The sequence below is a fragment of the Eleutherodactylus coqui genome, chromosome 2 (assembly GCF_035609145.1).
Source record: "Eleutherodactylus coqui strain aEleCoq1 chromosome 2, aEleCoq1.hap1, whole genome shotgun sequence".
Lineage (NCBI taxonomy): Eukaryota > Metazoa > Chordata > Amphibia > Anura > Eleutherodactylidae > Eleutherodactylus > Eleutherodactylus coqui.
The window spans coordinates 271,321,563-271,338,276 of record NC_089838.1 but is presented as its reverse complement, the minus strand read 5'-3'; the positions used below and the strand labels follow the sequence as shown (position 1 = coordinate 271,338,276).

General features: G+C 42.3%; 1 protein-coding gene across 1 annotated transcript in view; it reads left to right on the top strand.

Moving 5' to 3' along the window:
* The window catches only part of UNC5D (unc-5 netrin receptor D), a gene marked incomplete at its 3' end in the record, with an annotated part of 671,255 nt that overhangs the window by 635,215 nt on the left and 19,326 nt on the right, over positions 1-16,714 (top strand). Inside the window, exon 14 of the mRNA XM_066589399.1 lies at positions 11,018-11,167. Within this exon, the coding sequence (XP_066445496.1) occupies positions 11,018-11,167 (150 nt within the window). The remainder of the gene's footprint in view (positions 1-11,017; positions 11,168-16,714) is intronic.

Genomic DNA, 16,714 nt, shown 5'->3' with positions numbered 1-16,714 from the left:
ACTTTCACACCAAGTATTATATGTGACACAGACATGATGTAAATGCAATAAATAAGGAAGCTAACTTCTTGCTATATTAAAAGCAGCAGTAAACACAAAGCCAAGCCTATTTTATGCTTCCAATACTAGACTATGCAGCCGGGAAAGTCACAGGATCACATGGATTTTAACAAATTTTGACATTGTGCAATTCAAATGAGTTTGCATCCAGTTCATATCCGCGAGTCTGTGATTCACATTTGCAAATGAGAGTTTTCGCGTGACACAGTTTCCTTCCCAGGATTGTTTTATTCATAGAAGAGATGCCAATAAAGGAAGAACATACAATAATGTGACCATCGCTGTGTGGCAAAGGCGGAACCACTCTCCTCAATGGAAAATGTTATCGTTAATAAACTACACGCCTTTGAACTTTGGTTCTTCACACATGACGTTCCCCCTTGTGTACAGACGATGGTTACTTTCCGGATAGGAATAATTAATGTCTTCTTCACTTCACACACAGAGCTGCTCTCAGTTATGTTACTTTCATGATCTTTGTTTCATTCCTACTTTGAAAGTAGAAATTGGGAATTAAAATTCAACAATGGGAAAGCTTTCTGGAGCAAGAAGATGTCCTCCTCGTTGTACCCTCTAAAAACGAGCAGCGGTGTAATAATTGGAGAAGGTACAGAGAGCACAGACTGTGAAAGAGGAGAAGGAGCACTTTTTCAACCTGCAAATTGCATTCATTTTAATCGGAGACAAAAGGACAACGTTTCAGTCTCATCAGGTTGATCATATGAAGGACAAATCAAAGCACTTCTTTTGCCTTTGTTCTTATAATAAAATGAGAGTGTCAAATATAGCAAATGCTCTCTTCCCGAAAATGATCTATGGTTGGGATGTGCCGTGCCTTTTTTCTGCATTGCACATCCAGCCCCTGGGTTGTTGCCGTATCTTTGTTTTTATTTACCTCTATGATATAAACAACTGATGATATGGGGATAAACATAATGTATTACAGCTGCTTTTACCCTAAAATAGCTTCATCTCTAACGAATAGTATTTACAAACCATCGAAACAAATATACGGTGATTACCTTACACACGCTTTATAGAAAGGCAACAAGGAGGTTAATTAAGCTTCCAAAGTGTTTACTGTGTAGCCCAGGAAGTGTGATTTTGAGCTTTTTTTAAAACTGCATTTATATCAAGTTTGTAAAACAAGTCATGAAAAACAGAGTATTCTGGAAAAAGAATCCTGGAAACAGAAATATAAACTTACACAGAACAGCCACACATTGTGGTAATACGTAAAAACTCACCCCATTTTACTAGTTTTGACAGTAATTTTTCAGTGTCCCCTTATATTAAAGGGAACCTTAGTTTGTAGTTGGTGGCACCATTGGCAGGTAGGGACAAATCCATTATTGGTAGTAGTAGTATTTTGAATTAAAGCCTGTAATGCCCAGATACACTATTCTGCAAAAGTAAATAAATAGACTCAAAAGTAGTTTTTCATGTATCCATTTACATATGTTAATACGTAATGAGGACTCTTTTGGCCCTAATGACATTGGATGCTCTCTATGGCATACTTTCTACTAAAGTCTGATACACTTAAGTTGGTATTTCCCTCCATTCATCCTGCAAACATATAGTTAGTACTCTCAAAGAAGATGGGTGCTGTTCATATTCCCTGACCCGATATTCTAGTTTGTCCCAAAGATGTTCAATAGGGCCGGGACTCTGTGCAGGCCAGTGATAGTAGAACATCCATATCTTCAAACCAACATAAAGCAGCATTGTATTTGTAATAGGGTGTGTTATCCTGTTGGAAGTATGGCTGACCATTCCCAGAGTATTGCCACATTGTTGGCAGCACATTATTGTCTAGAATGTCAAGGTACACCTCCAGGTTCATGGTTCTTGGCACTACAACCAATGGACTGAGACCATACCATGTAAAACATCACCAGACCATAATCAGAACTTTCGAGGTACTTATCTGTTGCCACAACACACTCAGGAAAAATGCACACCCCAGGCATCCTCCACACCCAGGTATGTCCAACTGATTTGAAGATGGAGTAGTGTGATTTATCACTCCATAGAAAGCTCTTTTATTTCTCAACTGTTCAACGATGATGCTCTTTGCACCATTGTAGACGGGTCAATACAAATAGTTTTAGAGAACTTGCTAGATGATTGCAGGATGAATGGAAGAACAATAATCGAAAGTCTGCCAGTAGTAGAGTGCTCAATGTCAGTAGGGCCAAAAGAGACCCCACTAAGTATTAACATATGTAAATAAATACTACTTTGAAAGTAGGAATTGGGAATTAAAATTCAACGATGGGTAAGATTTCTAGAGCAAGAAGATGTCCTCCTCATTGTACCCTCAAAAAACAGTGTACTGCACCTTGTAAAAGTGTGGTTTAATCCTTCCTATGCTGTATGGTAAAAATCCCAAACCGTTTGGTAGGAGGACTTGGAGCATCTCTGCTGCTTGCAGTGCTGTCCTACTCCAGGCCATTCTCTCTGTGATTGACAAGTCATTTGGATAACATTTCCTACATCATCTACATTTCCGACCATATCTATTCTGCATGTCAGTCCATGCCTGTGCAAGATTTGGAGGGGTTTATGTATGACGTAAGAGGTCATCCATGTCACTCATCATACTAACATAGCATGTAAAGCCGAAAAAAGACATATGTCTAGCCAGTTTAGCCTATTTTCCCCTCCCATCAACCACAGAGAGAATAGCTATATGGCACTGAAAGCAAATGGTGTAGCCCCACCTATTAGACCATTTGGAATTCATAACCATAGATTGCATGAATGATTGAACCTTACTTTTACAAGGTATCTGGGCATTACAGGCGTTAATACAAAAATATATATTTTGCCACACTCTAATGTATTGTTCCTTACATACCATTGGTGTCACCAGCTCCAAATTGGTAACAGGTTCCCTTTACATTTCAAGTGTGAGGCCTTATGCACATGGCATAGGGTTGTGGAGCATACACAAAGTCACTGGGGTCTTGTACTATGAAGCCATAGGAATTCCATGTGCCGCCATATAGTGCTCCGTACTTTATTGATGCTCAAACTAGAATTTATAGTTCTAAAGACTATTTTATTTTCATTACCTTATATAGCTCTCACATAGAGGTTGTCATCATATATATTGATTCCTGGGACTTACAATTAAATACTATCTCAGGTACACAACACATAACCCAACAGTTATGTGTTGTGGGCTGCGGCAAATCAAGGCTTTTGCTGGCTTGTCATAACAATGTTTTGAGTTTGTATCCTAGAAAATGAAGCCCTCAACAACATTTGCGGGAAGTTAAAGGTTAACACATCTGTATTTTATATACCTTGAATATAAAAATTAGTTCCAAAGGGACTGTATAGCCTTAAAAGGGTTTTTTCAATATTTACTGTTGATAGGTCATCGATAGCAGATCAACCAGGTTTTGATGATCACGATCCCCTCTGATCAGCTGATCATCCGGCCCTTTGTCAGTGTAGCGGGTCAGACGTTTTCATCAGTGGTTAGGACCAGAAGTGTAACAGACAGCTTCCCTCCAAAGGACTTCAATGAGAGTGAAGCCACCTATTACACTTCCTTCCCTGACTACCGATGACCATGTCTGGTCTACTGCACTGCATTGGCATTGGGACTGGATGATCAGCTGATCGTCTGGGATTCCGGAGCATCAGATGCTCTCTTATCTGTTATCAATTACCTATCCTAAAGGGTAGGTCATCAATAGTTAAAAGTGAGAAGCCTCTTTAACAAAATCTTCTATGGCATCTATGGAACCATAATTCGAAAAACAAGTTGAAAAAAACAAATTTTTTGGCTATTTTTCAGTATTTGGTAAGCATATATACTTTTTTATATATACTGTTCTTTCACTATCTTGGTGGACTTTGAGGACAACTGTACACAGACTGAACTAGTGAATTTCATTAGAATGATTTTATAAATTGTCTTGCTCATGAACAAGAGATTTGTGTGAATAGAAAATAAGGATTCACAGTGACAGCTTCCTCTTAAAAGCAACAAAAATATAATTTGATTTTGCAGCTTGTCGACTCTGAAAAATAGGAACACTTTCAGAGCCAAATCATTTATTGCCGGAGCTATACCTTTCAATTGGCAACATTTGGCAAGCGTGCCCATGGGCAGGTCATGCTTCTTTTCACAGAAAATAATATGACAAAAAGTATGATGCCTAATTCTGTATGAGTGATGGGATACATAGGATATGCCTGTTTTGGGCAGATGGTTTCCCCCTGACACGCACACAAACTAGTCCTGCTGTTCCTTTACTGTTATTGAAAGAAAGTTTTATATAAACCTGTCGTTAAAAAACTTTGAGCCGCTCAAAGTGATTTTCCAGCTCTTCAAAGTGGTGGCATATTCAGGTGCAGCATTGGGACTCCCCTTCATCCAGAGGCCCTGGGATGGTGGTTTCAGGGCAAAGGACCAGACTGGCTCTGAGACCAGGAGAGCTAAGCCAAGGGGGTTACCATAGTGCCCCTGTTGATGTACTCTGGCAGGTATGCTAGCAGGGACTTGTGTCCTAGCTCCATGCAAATTAGTATAGGTGAGGGCTTGGTCCTAAAGTAAGCACGACTCATGGCCATGACCTATAGGCTACGGGGATCACTTGTATACAAACTGGGAGCTGACATTACTACTCCCCGACAATAACTTTAATCAATGAGAACAATAATTGAACAACTCAATTCCCATCTCTAGGTCTCTCCTATCTTTAAGTGTTGGTGAATACAGAAGTTATGTCTTATTAACCCCTTCCCGTCACAGGACATACATGTACGTCCTGGCTGGGAAGGGTTTCCCATTAATTGATGTAAACTTACTTCCTATGGATTGCACAGGCTTAGCAGCCATCTACAGCAGAAGGCAGGCTGGGACTAATAGTTGGCCTCCTGTTGCAACAGCAAGGATCATTGAGAACATCAATCCCCATTGTTCATCTCTTACATGCCACAGTCAGTTGATTGAAGCGTGTAAAGGATTCACAGAGGGAAAGTGCTCCCTCTATGATGTCATCGTCCCATTCCAATGTTTTCATGAATGATCAATGGGTTATCATGGCAGCTGGATGCCAAACAATGACGCCCAGCTCTGCCATGACCTATGATAACTATTATTAGTGATAATACATTGAAGTACAGAAGTATTGCAATGTATTATCATAGCAATCATAAAATCGCAGGCTCAAGTCCTCTACAGGAACATAAAAAAGTAAAAAAAAAAAGTAAAAAAAAATTACATAAAAAATCATAAAAAACACAAGAAAAATAAATTTGGTATAGCCACATCCGTAACGACCCATAAATGCATGATTATTGCTGTTTAAAAAAAAAAACAATGGCAGAATTGAGGTGTTTTTCTCTCCCTGACCTCCCAAAAATTATATAGAAGTCATACAATATATTATATAGTATGTACCTAAAAAAAGGTACAAAGAAAAACGACAACTTGCCATGCAAAAAACAAGCCATCATACGAGCATGTTGGCGTAAAAATAAAAAAATTCATTGCATTCTTAGGACCCAAATAGACCATGTGAGAAAGGGATTGGAGTTACGTTTAAGTTCAATTTACCCTCATAGAGGGTTTCTCAACAGTTCTTACCCCATGTTGGAGAAGTCACTTAATTTAGGTGATACTCAAGGAGTATCGAAGCCTCATCAACCAGTTATGCCCAATTGTTTGTACAGTGCACAAGAGAATAACATAACATGATCAATAAGGTCTTGTTCCAAAGCCCTCTTGAAGGAAGTAGCTTACTCACAAAAGTTTTCTTTCCAAAAGGACATTTCCGTCCAGCTTACATCATTTCATGAGCTTCGGACTAATCTATATTAATGCTTGAATAACAAGTGTAAGACACATCATCTTAATACTTTCACGCCAGTAACCGGGTTTTCAATCCATATTTACAGGGGCAGAAATAGTTAAGTAGTAGTATATAATGGCCTTCACAGATTTGACTAATTAAAACTAAATTTTATTAAGACTTTTAAAACTAGGGCTATATGACATACATAGAGATGAGTGAGCGTACTCATTTAGGCCTTAGTCAGATGGACGTTTTTTCGCGCGATTTGCGGATCGCATGACGGATGCGCATCCGCAAATCGCGTGACCGGTGCGCGCAAGTCGCCCGCAAATCGCCCGAAAATCTGCTCCTAGCCGCGTTTCATTAGAAACGGTCCGGAGCTGTCCAGCGCATTGCATTCAATGGAGACGGCAATAGAGCCGCCTCCATTTAAAGCAATGCGCTGTGGGCGAGCCCGGGATGAATTGTCGGTAAGGGCTTAAATATATAAGCCCTTCCCTGCAATTCATCCTAAAATGTGTTAAAATAAAAAAAAATTGTATACTCACCTTCTCCCGGCAGCCGGAGCTCCGCGCAGCCGTCCTGCAGTGGGTGTGAAGGGGGTGTGAGTCAGACCTGCCCCCTGATTGGCTCAGCGCTGAGCCAATCAGAGGCATGCCTCACTCACACCCATTCATGAATTCATGAATGGATGTGAGTCAGACCTGCCCCTGATTGGCTCAGCGCTGAGAGGCAGCAGTCACTCACCCATTCATGAATTCATGAATGGGTGTGTGAGTGAAACCAGCCTCTGATTGGTCAGGGCTGTGACCAATCAGAGGCAGATCATTCAGCAGGCGGGGATTTTAAAGCCCCGCCGGCTGAATAGTGCCGAGAAGCAGTTCAGGAGAACTGACAGCGGCCGCGGCTGGACTCCGGCTGCAGCGGAAAGGTGAGTATACAATTTTTTTTAATTTTAACACATTTTAGGATGAATTGCAGGGAAGGGCTTATATATTTAACCCCTTCCCGACAATTCACCCCGCGCACGCCGGCAGCCCATTGCTTTCAATGGAGCGGCTGTATTGCCGCTCCATTGAATTCAATGGGCAAACATCGTTCCTCTCTGTCACACCTGTTACAGCTGTGGCAGAGAAGAATGATTTGTCTTCTATATGTTCTCAATGGGGTCGGCGCTGCTCCCGCCGGCCCCATTGAGCGCATATAGAGAAGAGAACAGGAATCGCAGATCGCAGATAGGTGCGATCTGCGATTTTTTTGTTCTATAATTTATCGGACGAGCGCATAAAAAGCGCTCATGTGTCCGATACCATTGCAAAGCAATGGTTTTATAAAATCGCCGGACGCATGCGCATGCGCAAATCGCGGCTAAAAACGCCCGTCTGACTAAGGCCTAAGGCAAAATACTCCAGCAAGTATTGCCGTTTTCGAGTACATGCCGGCTCGTGAGAAAAGTTTCGGGGGCCGGCGGGGGTGAGTGGTGAGTTGCAGGAGTGAGCATGTGGGAGCAGGGGGGAGAAAGAGAGAGAGAGAGATTTCCCCCCTGTTCCTCCACACTCTCCCCCGCCGCCCTCCACCCTCCGCTGGCCCACGAATCTTTTGGCACAGGCGGGCATGTACTCAAAAATGGCAATACTCGCTCGAGTATTTTGCCTTAACGAGTACGCTCGCTCATCTCTAGACATACACACAATGAAAGGCACGGTGATCTGGAACTATCGTGCTTAGACCAGGCAAACACAAAACCAGTGGCGTATAAACCCACCTACTAGATGCAAATGTAAACTAATAAAGGGTAATAAAGACCCCTAATCCTCCTCATGTAATACAGGGAGGATAAGTGCAGAAAATCTTACTAACTTCTTGTTTTTAGTTCACAACAGTATTGAAAGGAGCCCCAAAAAGACAGAGTTTAGATGATGTAATGTATATTGAAGATGAATGAATAAAGTTTTGTGTGCCTTAAAAGATACTAACTGACTGTGGAGCCATATAATGTTATAATAATGGAGCCATTACATCTATATTAGAAAACAATCCACAGGTTCTATTCTGATATGAGAAAATAGAGTAATTCTTATTTCTTGATTAAAGATGTGAGAGGATAGGCTCAGATGTAAAAGTATAGTAAATAACATAATTCCAATTCAAATTAAATAGGTCCCACGTGTTTCACTGGAGGTCTCAGTTTGTCAGAGACCCCAATGTATCTCATGGGTAATAATATCTATCTCCCTAATAGAAAAGAGCCAAATTGTGTCTTTTGATAAAGAAGACATAAAGAAAAAAAGATCGTACAGTTAGAGAGGGCGTAGGGTCATAGATTGCTGAAAGGTTATTAGATTTCATGAACCTATAGCTGACCACCTGAGCCTAAGTCTAATTACCCTCACACTATAGAAGTAGAGAGCAATATTGGATGAACTCAATCATTCACATCTAACTACAGGAATACCATTAGGTAAAACCTAAAGCACCCACACATTAGCTTAAATAGCACTGATAGGTTAGCTAATGACTTCAGTTGATACTCGACTAACTCAAAAGGAATCTCCCTCATCATAACTGGCTAGAATTCCCTGGAAGAAAATTGTATTCCTGCCTGCAATGCTATCTCACAATCAAGAGCCAAAAAAAAAAAATCAATAAATAATAAAGGTACCAGCAGCCCTGAAGGTGGACTGCTGGCATGTGTTATCCAGCAGCATAACCGGACAAATCTGCTGTTATCTGGTGTAGGGGACAGCGAGTGAGATAGCAGTAGGATCCAAGGACTCTGGCATAATTTCCGAAACTGAGAACACCCCTGCCGATAGGGCAAAAGGTATTGCCACTAGCCAGTGCCCCAAGAGAGATTCCAAGAACAGGTTTTTTTCTCTGTCCAACAGCATAGCCGCTTCTATTTTTTTTAGTTTCTTTTTCCTGCTCAGAGTGCTGCTACTCACTCCCACCCCCTCTTAAAGTCACAAAAGCACACATCAACTTACTCAACAGGTAATAAAATAGATTATAAATAGAGATGAGCGAACGTACTCGTTTCGAGTACTTACGCACCCGAGTACCGCCATTTTCGAGTACTTCAGTACTCGGGTGAAAAGATTCGGGGGGCGCCGGGGGGCGGGGAGAGGCGTGGCGGTGCGGGGGGGAGCAGCGGGGAACAGGGGGGAGCCCTCTCTCTCTCCCTCTCCCCCCCACTCCCACCCCCCGTGCCGCCACGGCGCCCCCCGAATTTTTTCGCCCGAGTACGGAAGTACTCGGAATTCGCGGTATTCGGGCGAAAAAGGGGCGTGGCCGAGCACGTTCGCTCATCTCTAATTATAAAAGGAATCAGGATAAAAGAAAAGAACAAAGCCAAAAAAGAACAGTACTCCCCTTACATATGCTTCCCAGGACGCTGTTCACTAGGCCAGCTGTCACCTTGTAGAGAGCAGGAAACCGATTCATTGTGCAGTTGCCCAATGTGGTGTTGCAGGCACAGCTCCCATATGGTGCAGTTGTTATTGGGGATTTTGATGCAGAAATGCTGTGGACTTGCCGAAGATTGCATGACAAAGAGTGAAATCTGCAAATAAAATGTATAGCATTTACCCTACATGAAGACATACCCTTAGGGCTCCTTCAGATGAACATCTTTGTGCGCCTATTTGCTTGCAAAAAATTTGTGCACGCAATACAAAGAGAATAGAAACCATTAATTTCAATGGGTTCGTTATCATTGCTCGTTTTTGCATGTGCATTACGCACAAATGCGCATACGTACATGTGAAGGAATGCTAACTCTGGATTACAGGCCGCAAACTCTCAGGTCATGTTCACATGTTCACCATGAATTCCATGCCAAAATTCAAGTCAAATCCAATGGCAAGTTGCATTCAATGTGTGTGAATGGGAATTTTGAAACCCCTCCACATGCACACAGATTTTTGTACGCATCACAAATAAAAAAAAAATCGCTTATATACCACATGTATTATGCACAGGAAAGCCGGTAGATATAACCCCATGCAGATTAGCCCCGTTGGATGTATCAGCATACCCTTTTTTCAACTGTATAGAAAAGTGCAGCAGGCTGTGCTTCCCATAGAGTGGACCATTGCAAAAAATGGATACCTATGATATCATACCATATAATAGATGGGAAATGTTGCCTTTATCTACAGTGACATATGGAAGAGCCTTCTGTTGAGACTTATAGTTGAGACTATAGAGACTCGAGGATTTTTGTATGTGGGACGCCGGGTTCCGAGTTTTTTTTTCTTTTTATCTTGGTTCGTGTGTTTCTCTCTCACATGTTTCTCTCTCTTGACACGCACTGCGGCGGGGAGGGGCCAAACCAGGCATGTCACAGCGGGGAGGGGCCGAAAACTGGGGCGAGGTCGAACACGGCTTGATGCTCGTTCGAGTTAAGAGCACCATCGAGTACGCTAATACTCGAACGAGTATCAAGCTCGGCAGAGTACGTTCGCTCAACTCTACTTATAGTACATCAGAAGTGTACACATCTGAGAGAAGGCTTGAATTTTTCTTTTTTTGTTTCTGAACTTGGTTCTGCTAATGTATTTTTGTACTTAGGTTGGCTCATGTTGAATTTATGTTAGGAGCTTGATTCTGGTAGAGTATTTATGCTTAAAACTTCAGTTCTGATACGGTTTTCATGTCATGAGCTTGGTTCTGGTGCTGTATTTTCTTACTGAGCTGTTTTGGTGTGCGTATGCAGCTATTTTGCACAATCAGAATACAGGTGCATATATATATATATATATATATATATTTTATTTTTTTTCCTTATGATGGGAGGGGGGGAGGTGGGGGGCACCAAATTCGATCCAAGGTGTCATCTCTCCTAAAGCCAGTGCTGTAAGCAACTATTACTTGATTTAGGCATAGCAGAGGTGCATTAGTGATACGTGTTCTGGTTATTTGAATTCTGCCGGCATCCCATTACAGTAAAAAGACAGCCGGAGTAAAATGTGGTTGAGCCTGACACTAATAGCATTATTCTCTTGTCTTAATATCAGTTTTATAATGATTTTAATATAGCTTGCCAAGGAAGATGACATTATTCCAAACGTCGCTCAGACACCTTATACAGCCCCGCGGGTTCATCCTCTTATCGATTTCTCCTGTTCCTGTTGTAGGAAGTGCTTTCCGATGAGAGGCATCAAGGTGGACAGCTGTTGGAAGAACCAAAGTTGCTTCATTTCAAGGGGAATACCTTCAGCATTCAGATTTCCGTTCTTGACATCCCTCCCTTCCTCTGGAGGATCAAACCATTTACTGCATGTCAGGTACGAGAACCATTTGTCTTCGCTGCTATAGATCTTTTCTCTCTTGATGTACTGCAGACATGGTGAGCAACAATCTCTATTTTTTTTTTTTACTTAATACTCATTGATTAATAGCTAATGCATTTAGTGCTGCTGGAAGGGTATCAGATGAACAGCAGTAATGATTATTAAAGACTCCGGAGTCCATCTGTGTCTGATGCCAGAAATATCCCATCCCTGGAAGTTGCAGACAAAAGACGATAGCGTCAGCAGATCTAGGAGTACAGGACATGTACGGGAATCGGTCTTATAGCGTTAGAAGCTTGGATCAAAGGTGGCAAGGAAATGTTGGATTTTAATTAGGGTGCCCATACTTCCTATTGGAAGATCAAATTTTGCGCATGCAAATGCATTCATGGGAAGCTGCCCTTAGGGGGGCTACACCCGAATATGTCCTGGTTCAGCCAGCACCATCAGCATTGCAAACAATTAGCAACTTTTATTCAACACACTACAGAATCTTCGGCATATTACGGGGCATGTATTACTGTAAACGGGAACGTTTGCAAGAATATTCTAAGACGCAAGCGTAAATGCAACAGGAATAGTGCAAAAGTCTCTTGCAAATTATAGATAGTCTCTGGTGAAATCTGGACCTTAGGCCTCCTGCAGATGAGTGTCCTCTCATGGGTGTATGCACGCCCCTTTACTGTACTTCTATGCGCTGCTGGGCCTTACTAGTCTGAAACTTGATTCTTTCCTCTTTGCAATTGCAATTCCAATAGAGTAGCAAACTCTTCTACTCGCGACTCTTCTACTGGCAATGCGGTAATGAGATTACTTTCCCACCAGTTGGTCCGAGAAGCATCAGTGTCACCAAATATTCTGCATGTTCCCTGTAGGAGAGCCGCACTACATGTCTTCCTGTTAGTCTATATACACTGAGCTGTCTAAAAACATGGAGTGACTTCGGCTTCGTAGACATGCCACTCTCCCTAAAAATGACACATCATAAACCTTCTATCCGAATGAAAGGACATGAAAACTAGTGTAAGCGGGAGCCAGAGGGCAGCCCCTTACAACTTCATCTCAGCTTAAGGGTCATGCTTTGCTAACTTGAGAGTGGGGCTTTGTTGCAGTAAGCAAGAATTCTATGAAGGTTGAGCAATTGGAAAAAATAACTGGTATGTGTGATTGATTGCTGTGCGATGTAAGTTGTCAGTGTGTAGTATGTCCTCCTTGTCCTTGTATGAGCAGTACACAAGTGACACTTGTGCATCATGTGCACTGCTTATGAGTGGTGCATGTGCAATATACATTCTGGTTGTGAGTGATGCATGTGCAGCATACATTCTGGTTATGAGTAGTGCATGTGCAGTATATGTCCTGGTCATGAGTGATGCATGTGCAGTATACATTCTGGTTATGAGTGATGCATGTACAGTATACATTCTAGTTAGGAGTTATGCATGCGCAGTATACATTCTGGTTATGAGTGATGCATGTGCAGTATACATTCTGGTTATGAGTGATGCATGTGCAGTATACATTCTGGTTATGAGTGATGCATGTGCAGTATACATTCTGGTTATGAGTGATACATGTGCAGTATACATTCTTGTTATGAGTGATGCATGTACAGTATACATTCTGGTTATGAGTGATGCATGTACAGTATACATTCTGGTTATGAGTGATGCATGTGCAGTATACATTCTGGTTATGAGTGATGCATGTACAGTATACATTCTGGTTATGAGTGATGCATGTGCAGTATACATTCTGGTTATGAGTGATGCATGTGCAGTATACATTCTGGTTATGAGTGATGCATGTACAGTATACATTCTGGTTATGAGTGATGCATGTGTGGTATACGTCCTGGTTCTGGGTGGCACAGGTGCAACATTGGCCTCAAGTGAAGTTCATGCATGTGCCCTTTTGTGTGTGCAACATGCGTCCAACTTATGAGTGCTACATTTATAGAAACGGTTCAGTATACAAGGGGCACATTTAACATGTATGTTCCTCATATTGGTGGAATTCTGCAGCATATGTTTCTCTATATGCATAACATATATATATGTTGATGCTTTATAAGTATCAAAAAACAATTAGTGCATATACACACATTAAACCTAATCTCTTGCCATGAAGTAGGAGTGCAGGTTTGCAACTGCTTTTGTCACGTGATAAGAAGCAGGAGTGTGGCTGCCAGTCAAACCTCTGTCCAAAGCAACCCATTCTAGTTTTGTTTTCCTTATGAAATGAAAGCTTCATTTTGATTTGTTGTTTTGGGAAACCCAGACAGTTTTTCTGTTTGATTGCTTTGAGAAATGATGCCTGGTCAGCCAAAAATATTCCTCCACAAGGATCGACAGATTCAGAATATTGGGTACAGCCATCAAACTCCAATATTAGAAACCCTTTCAGTCAACCATATTATAAATAACTGAAGTTTAAGCAATGTTCATATCACCTTTTGGGGTTTGGGTGTTATGATCGTGTGGACAAACTAACCACAGGGCCCACACGATCGTGACCAAAAGGGGAGCGGATGGGGATGGACGCACACAGGTTGCACACGGTATTCACACGGGTTTCAGGCAACTGACTGTGTGCTACACGGGAGGATGGCATGGCCCTACCTAAGCAGGGAATTCGCCCCAATAAAGGGCGGCCCAGCGGTCTTCAAATCTGGGCCCTAGCTGATCCTAGGAGCCACGCACCAGAACAGGATGCATTCACATGCCACATGACAGGGACTGAACAACAGGACACACAGAGCCAGAATACGCAGCATACAGCAGCCACAATGCAAACACTAGTAACAGATGATAAGCTGAATATAAATACCAGGTATTAGTTGACATTTTGTACAAAACATGAAAGCTAGCGAGCCACTTCACGGCTCCTGGTTATACCACTAGTCCCTACACTAACCAGGAGTCCAGCAGAACCGGACAGAGTTCACACAGAACCCTGCAACAGGACAGGACACAGATCGTAGGTCACACAGCAAGCTAACACAAAAGTGACAGTACTTAAACGTACAAACGGACATGAACAGCAAGACACAGATCACACAGCAAGCTTGCATAAGGAACAGGACAGAGCACAGGGCACACAGTAAGCTGACAGAAAACTGACAGGAAGTAAACGTACAAACGGACATGAACCAGCAGGTCACAGATGACACAGCAAGCTTGCAACAGGACAGACAACCAGGGCACGGACTCTACCAGCGCTCACATGAAGACAGATGAAACTCACAGCAAGTCTATGTGTCCTCATACCAGGGGGGATAGACAGTCAGCCACAGAGCTGACATAGGGGACTGTGTCAGGGATCCACCAACTGACCCACTGGAAGCAGAGAGACATAACAGACCTACTTGCAAACACAGATCAGAATGGGGACAAGCTGAACATGACTGATAACAAGTTACAGAACACAGAAGTAGCATGACTGCTCACCTTGGGACCAAGCCAGACTGACCAGGAGCTGGGTTTATATGTGAGCACAGACCCAGGAGATTGGCTAGCAGGAAGTACAACACCCAGCCAGCTCAATTAACCCTCAACCACCAGTAGCTGTGCTGCTAGGAGTACATAGTACAACAGATCCCAGCAGCACATCCTGACATTGGGTTCCTGGAGAACTGGGCTGACTTTGATGTCAGATACAGACTCTGCCATAGGGACGGGCTGCATTCTCATGCGGAGGTTGCAGCTGTGCTGGGGGAGCAGATGGCTAGAAGGCTGGAGGAGTGTTTAAACTAGGAACTGGGGGGAGGGCAAACCGAGAAACAGGGGGTAGACAGTGTAGATAGTGACCTTGGACCAAGTAATGGAAACGGGGGTCGAGCAGGGGGTGCGGTTAAAGCAGTTAGAACTGACAGAATAGCTAATAGTACCATTAGTAGCACAATGAATATTAAGAACAACAACCGTAATTGTTTGGCAACGAATTTAAAAAGTATGATCGGTAAAGTGGATGAGCTTGAAGCGAGAATGTCTAATGAAAATTACGATATAGTAGGAATAAGGGAAACATGGCTTGATGATAAGTGTGATTGGGCGGTGAATTCACAGGGCTCTAATCTCTTCAGAAGAGACCGTGGACAGTTTTCTGCAAAAGTAAACTACGCTATTCCATTCCACAGTATCCAGTAAAAAACATACAATATGTTTAACCTTTTTTAATACTATTGGGCCCGATAGATGATGAATGTCACTGCATGGCATCTACCACAAATATCCATTTAGCAATGTACAACCAGGCGTAAGCATTAGGCAAATGCCATAAGAGTGATGTGAAAAGAACCTTAGACCAGTGTTTCTCAACTCCAGTCCTCAGGACCCCCAACAGGTCATGTTTTCAAGATGGCCTATAGTAAGAACACTGGTAGCAATGTCTGAGGCACTGACAATAATTACATCATCTGTGCAATACTAAGGAAATCCTGAAGACATGGCCTGTTTTGGGGTCCTGAGGACTGGAGTTGAGAAACACTGCCTTAGACATTCTTTGCTTTGGACAATCCCTGGCAATTTTTCGGCAAAACCTAGCAGTAAGTGTTCAATTCTTCTGCAACTCTATCATGGGGAAAATAAAGTATTACACTGGGCCTATCAATGAGGATTGTATTTGTAATACAGAACTGCCCAGAGAGAGAAGGAGACAGAGATGTTTGCAAGATGAGGGGGGCGGACACACTGTTACTGTCCTATTCTTCCCCCTTAATAAATCGCAGTACACTGTTTGCATTGAAAAACACCATTTACTGATGTTGCAGCATGTTGTATGTGTTGTATGTGATTATGTTGCACTTTTTACTATGGTATTGCATTGTATGGTATTGCAGTGTAAGATATTATAGATTAAATAACACAAAAAGCTTACTCTTCCTTCCCGGTTCACAATCAGCGACTGATCTCCTGAAACTGTGTGAATAAATTCAGAGCACAAGAGGGTCTAAAACACAGGTTAGCTCTGAAATGGGATCACTGCTTTTTGTCCCTAGCAGAGCTGTTTGTGTGTTTATATGAGGTCCAATAAAGAAAAGTTACATCCACAGATGGCAATTGCCGGTATTCACTTTTGTGCTCTAGATTTGATAGTATGTACATTATAAAGCCTAGGCGTCGGTAATGCATAATATAGGAGCTGGCGAACCATTGTCTCAACAGTGCCATTATTTACTGTGTAATGGTAGTTAATGACACTAAGAAAGGTATTACTGTATGTCATGCCGCAGGATATGGCAATCAGAAGGGGCCATTGTTCTATGGTGCTGCACAGACTTGAAATTAGAAGTTAAGACACTAAGAACATTGCACCACATGTGTGTGTATGTGGGGAATGAGGTGTGTCCATAAAAACAAGTGCTTGCTCCTTTCAAGTGAGTGTGTGCAGAGTAAGTGCATAAGAGACCTCCTGAGGGATTGAGTGGGCGTCTGAGTCTAGACAGAAAGCCCTTAAAGGGGTTGTCCCGCGAAAGCAAGTGGGGTTATATACTTCTGTATGGCCATATTAATGCACTTTGTAATGTACATTGTGCATTAA